A 6,007-nucleotide genomic window follows, 5' to 3' on the forward strand; every position below is an offset into this window, starting at 1 on the left:
CTTCTCATAAATTTTTAGGAGGATGCCGATTCTTGTAATTTTTATCCAATCTTCCAAGGTTCCCTTTTTCTCTTTCCCCAATCACTCTCTTTCAACCTCCACTAAATATCCCAATCATCTACCATTGAAACTATCCCTCGACCTCAGACTACTCTTGCACAACGCTAGCCCACTGACTGTATGAAAGCCACTCCCTTTGATCTCGGTAGTTGAAATCTCTTCGCGTGCATTATGGGGGATGCCTCGACCGTTGCCTCCACGTCATTGGTGAGTTTACTCCTTAAGCATCTTATCTCCAGCCCGAGAGGTTTACCGTTTTCTCAGTAAACTAGCTAATAAACTTCACTCATGGAGGGATCTGTCCATGAGAAAGACCACTCTTCATCCGACGAGTCGCAGATCGAAATCATCTCCCCGGCCCAAGAGACCTCGCAGCGTCGAAAGGCCCAGAAAGCGAACTTCGAGGCACTGTCAGTGATCTGCAACCCATCTCATCGGCCGCACAGAACGCTAATTTGACACCAGGCTTGCGAAACGAGCAGACACCTGTGATGAGAAGGTCGAGCCTCTCTCAGAATCTCAGATTTCTACTGCTCGGCTATTTGTCTCCAAAGACCAGGGACAAAGGGCATTGGACCCTCGAGAGTATCAGATAGAGCTCTTTGAAAGGGCAAAGACTGAAAACACGATTGCGGTTTTGGCGACAGGTATGCCCGCCTCTGGGCGCAGTTTCTAGTGGTCTGATCATATTGCAGGTGCTGGAAAGACCCTGATAGCCGTCCTTCTGCTGAAGTACACGATCGAGAAAGAGCTTAATAACCGTGCAGCTGGGGAGCCACATCGGATAGCGTTCTTCCTGGTATGACAAATAATGTAACTCTTGTGTGAATCAGTCTGACAAGTCCAACAGGTTGACAGCGTGACTCTTTCCTATCAACAAGCAGGGGTCCTGCGCAACAATCTTGACTCGAACGTCGGTCACGTCTTCGGTGCTCTGGGTACTGACTTCTGGAATCAAGAGACTTGGGATGAGTATTTCGAAAAGTACATGATAATTGTTTGTACAGCCGACATATTGCATCTCTGTCTGCTCCACACCCATATCAAGATGGAACAGATAAACCTGCTGATATTCGATGAAGCTCATCATGCGAAGAAAAGTCATGCTTATGCGAGGTGCGGAATTTTCCGCACAGCTTTTGGATTGCTACTCACATCCCGTCTATTTCTAGTATTATAAGAGACTCATATTACCAGGTACCTCCTTCGAAGCGCCCAAGAATTTTTGGAATGACCGCATCCCCAGTTGACACGAAGGGTGATATTCTTGAGGGTGCAATGTATGGCGGGCAGCCTCATTAGTGTATCTCACCACGAGCTGACGTATTTATAGGAGACTGGAAGAGCTTTTGGACAGCAAGATTGCTACGGCGTCTGAACTGTCTCAGATACACCGTTTTATCAAACGACCAACTGAGGAAGTATGGGTTCATAACAAACTTGGATCTCCTTTCGGAACCAAGCTCTACAACCTCATGGAGAGTCGATTCGGTGACATTGGGGATCTGAAATCTATCTTCCGATTTGCCTGGGGCGCGAGTTCCCAGCTCGGTAGATGGTGCTCAGATGGTGTGTGGAAGCAGGTCTTCTCAGCACAAGTACTACCAAGGCTCGAGGGCAAGTCACAAGAGGAGATGGCGCGACTCCAGGAGGCCAATAGTATCGTCAATGAGCATCCCCTTAATAGTCCATATGAGCCGGGTGAATTAAGCCAGAAAGTGCAGCTCCTGCGGAAGAAGCTCACTGAACATTACCAGAACGATCTAGAGACGAAATGCATTGTCTTCACAGAAATGCGCTACACTGCCCTCATGCTTCTCGAGCTCTTTCAGACTTTACAGATTCCGCGCATACGGCCAGGGTTGCTAATTGGGGCGCGATCCGACGATTTGACTGCAGCCAACATATCCTTCCGCCAGCAGTTTCTTGCTCTTGTCAAGTTCAGGAGTGGAGAGATCAACTGTTTGGTAAGGAAGTCACAGTATGTAGTTAAACTACACTTTTCTAAACAAATGTAGTTTGCTACGTCTGTGGCCGAGGAAGGCCTTGACATTGCTGACTGTAACCTTGTCGTGCGGTATGTTGTGGCCCACAGATTATGTTTGGAGATGCTGATTGAGTAGATTCGATCTGTTCAACACCATGATCCAATACGTTCAGAGTCGTGGCCGTGCTAGGCAGTCTAATTCTACGGTATGGTGTGAATGGTATATGGCTTTCCTGGTTCTAACGCAGATCCAAAGTATGCAAGTATCATCGAGCGATATAGTCCTGAACAGGAAGAACGACTTCTTCAAGTTCAGAATGCCGAAGTACGTTCAACCTGAGCCCGGGTCCGCATGCCCTAAACTAATCTCGCAGAATATTATGCAAGCTTTCTGCGAATCGCTCCCGGAAGATCGAATCTTGAAGGGAAACGACTTGGTTCCGGACTCATCATCACGTGAAGTAGAGAGAGCATATACGGTTAAAAGCTCGGGGGCACGTCTCACATATCATTCTGCACTGGCTGTTCTAGCGCGGTACGCAAGTTCACTGGTAGGGGCTGAGTCTAAAAACTGGCACGTTGACGTGATTCTGACCATAGAATGTATAGCAATATGAAGGGGACGTTACGGGTCAGGTTACATATGTCGTTCTTCCCGTCAACAACACGTTCGTCTGCGAGGTTATACTACCGGAACGATCCCCAATTCGGGGCCTAACAGGCAGTCCAGCTGTAAGCAAGTCAACCGCAAAGCGATCTGCGGCGTTCGATACTTGCGTCCTGCTTCGGAAGCACAAGCTTCTTGATGACCGCTTCAACTCAGTATACCATAGGCGTCTACCCGCGATGAGAAATGCGAAGCTAGCTATCACTTGCAAAAAGACAAATCAGTATGATATGCTGCTGAAGCCATCACTTTGGGCCATTGGTCGGGGTATGTTGCCGGATATGGTTTTTGCAACCATCATTACGTTCAAGCCCTCCAGACCACTTTCTCGGGAGTTGGTAGATCTAGTTCTATTGACTCGAGAGGAGTTACCTGCGATCCCCGAGTTCCCTATATTTCTTGAGGAAGGTGATATAGAGACTACAGTCCATTGTGTCTCTGTGGGGAAAGCTTGGACGTTCTCGGTTCAAGAACTAAGTGATGTTACTGCATTTACACTCCGTGTCTTCCGTGATGTGTTCCAGAAGACTTATAGTTGCAACCCTGAACATATGTCATATTGGCTTGCTCCGATGTGCGCGCGACACCCTGCAGAATCCGAGCCTGATCTGTCAACGTGTATCGACTGGGATGCTGTTCATCTGGTAAATGAGAATGACGAGCTAACTTTTCCTGAAAATGCAACGTCAGAGACTCTGCGCGATCGCTTCGTCTTCGATCCGTGGGATGGGCGTTGCCGGTACTTCACTCAAGCGGTGGATGAGTGCCTCCAGCCCTCAGACCCGCCCCCTGCCTTTGTACCACGCCGTCGTCATATGGACAACATTATGAACTATTCTATTAGCCTCTCCAAAAATGCACGGGCAAAATTTCTTGCGAAATGTAATTGGAATCAGCCAGTTTTGAGAGCGGAATTGGTCCGTCTTCGAAGAAACATGCTCGACAAAATGACAGATCAAGAGAAAGAGGCAGCAACCACATGCTATATCTGCTTGGAGCCTTTGAGAGTATCTGCGGTGAGCTCCCACGAGATGGAGGAAGAGCCCTTCATATGGTCACTGACAGTTATGAAAGATTCCTGCCCCTGTCGCGGCTTCCTGTCTTGCTTTCCCCGCTGTGGTTACAAGGATTGACGCTTATTTGATCACATTAGAAGCATGTAGCGGTCTCGATTTGATTGTGGCGCCTGAACTTGCTTTAGAGGCCTTTACGAAAGATTCGGATAACACGGACGAGCACCGCGCCCAGCAAATACACCTCCAAAGGGGAATGGGGAAAAACTACGAGCGCCTCGAATTCTTAGGGGACTGTTTCCTGAAGATGGCAACCTCAATTTCGCTCTTCGCCCAATACCCTGATGACGACGAATTCGACTATCATGTCCGGCGGATGTGTCTGATCTGCAACAAGAACCTGTTCAATACAGCAATCAAGAAGGAGCTTTACAGGTACATCCGCAGCCAGGGGTTTTCAAGGTATTGAAAAAGTCCCTAATTGTTGCTCTAAGTGGAGTCCTTCTAATGCTCTCTCAAAGGCACACTTGGTACCCCGAGGGGTTAACATTGTTAAAGGGGAGAGACCACAGCAAGAAAATACTCTCTTCAGCAAAACACCAGCTGGCGGAGAAGACCATTGCTGATGTCTGTGAAGCACTAATTGGAGCATCCGTACTCTCGGGCAGCCCTCAACATCGTTTTGATATGGCGGTGAAAGCTGTTACTGCCCTTGTTGATAACGATGATCACAAAGCTCTGTGTTGGGAGGATTATACTTCGATCTATACTCTGCCTAAGTATCAGACTCAGGGCGTGACTGGATTTGAGATAGAACTTGCTCGACTAGTTGAAGAGAAAGTGGGCTATTGCTTCAAGTGTCCTAGGCTTCTTCATTCGGCTTTCACACATCCTTCCTTCCCGTCAGCATGGGCCACTGTACCCTGCTATCAGAGGCTAGAATTTCTCGGGGATTCACTGTTTGATATGGTTTGTGTGGAGGACTTGTTCTTCAGGTATCCGGACCGAGATCCTCAGTGGCTTACAGAGCATAAGGTAAGACCCTGCACTGGGAAGTGTTGCATGAGGTTGTTAATCGTAGCAAAGATGGCAATGGTCTCCAACAAGTTCCTTGGGGCACTGGCAGTGAAACTCAAGCTCCACAAGCATCTTCGATACTTCAGTAACCCACTCCAGTCGCAGATCTCCAGATATGCGGAAGAAATCGAGGCTGTCGAGCTAGAAAACGAAACCGTTGATTTTTGGACTGGAACTACTGATCCGCCGAAGGTAAGTTCTGCCACTTCGGGCCTCTCGCTGAATACCTGGGTATACAGCTGACCTTGCGAATCAGTGTTTGCCAGATATGGTAGAAGCTTACATTGGTGCTGTATTCGTCGACTCAAATTTCGACTTTACGCTGGTTGAAGATTTCTATAAACGACATGTGAAACCGTACTTCGAAGATATGGCTATTTACGATACCTTTGCGAACAAACATCCGATGGTAAGCTCCACTCCAGGCTTTCGACGGCACTTTCCCTGATGGGATGAAAAAAAGCTAATTCCAACCAGACTTTCCTACACAACCGGCTGGCAAATGAGTATGGCTGCAAAGACTATTGTGTGAAAGCCGGCGAAATACCAGCCGTAGACGGCGAGATTCCCCGTGTTTTAGCTGCTGTGATGATCCATGACACTGTTATCGCTGAAGGCCTAGCTTCCTCTGGGCGCTACGCCAAGGTAAAAGTAAGTGAGAAGGCATTGGACCTACTAGAGAGCATGGGACAAGTTGAATTTCGCGAGAAGTTCAGCTGCAATTGTCGGGAGGACGAGACTTCCAAAGAGATGGACCGTGGAACGGCGATTTGAGATGTACTTTGGGCCGTGGAATTTGAAAGACACGAGAGGATCCAAGATGTTACATTTCGTAGGAATTGGGGATATTACACCCCTCAAGAGTTCGATTTTCGTTGTCTTTTTGGGTCCGAACAATAAGGAGACAACCTTCAACCCATGGAACTGAGGTCCAAGCAAACAAACGCTGAAGCAATGCCCGGAGTCACGTGAGATCACGAACCAGAGGACGTGGCCCGTGCACTAGTCCCAAACAGGTCTAGTTTGATTTACCCCCTGAAAGCAACCAAAAAACACGCCGCTGAAGTCTGCCGCGTCTCAAAGGCATATCATCACCGATTTGACACCACCGCAACCTCTGGACAGGTTGGAGCTTGATAGACTGCCGGACGCCGTTCCGGACGGATAATAATCATTTAATCTTCTATTTTCCTTCTCCGATTC

General features: G+C 48.1%; 1 protein-coding gene across 1 annotated transcript; it reads left to right on the top strand.

The window, feature by feature from the left end:
- Window positions 1-231: 231 nt before the first annotated feature.
- BJX67DRAFT_373680 (putative RNA helicase/RNAse III) lies at window positions 232-5,578 on the top strand (the record flags this gene model as incomplete). The annotated part of the gene is made up of 17 exons (XM_071031434.1): window positions 232-267; window positions 355-470; window positions 526-707; window positions 756-859; window positions 911-1,176; window positions 1,233-1,340; window positions 1,394-2,027; window positions 2,079-2,137; window positions 2,184-2,253; window positions 2,304-2,372; window positions 2,422-2,598; window positions 2,657-3,730; window positions 3,789-4,189; window positions 4,249-4,762; window positions 4,814-4,996; window positions 5,061-5,213; window positions 5,282-5,578. The coding sequence occupies 17 exons, from the start codon at window positions 232-234 to the stop codon at window positions 5,576-5,578; spliced, it is 4,443 nt and encodes a 1,480-aa protein (XP_070883657.1).
- Window positions 5,579-6,007: the final 429 nt, after the last annotated feature.

The sequence above is a fragment of the Aspergillus lucknowensis genome (assembly GCF_044049455.1).
Source record: "Aspergillus lucknowensis strain CBS 449.75 chromosome Unknown BJX67scaffold_38, whole genome shotgun sequence".
NCBI lineage: Eukaryota > Fungi > Ascomycota > Eurotiomycetes > Eurotiales > Aspergillaceae > Aspergillus > Aspergillus lucknowensis.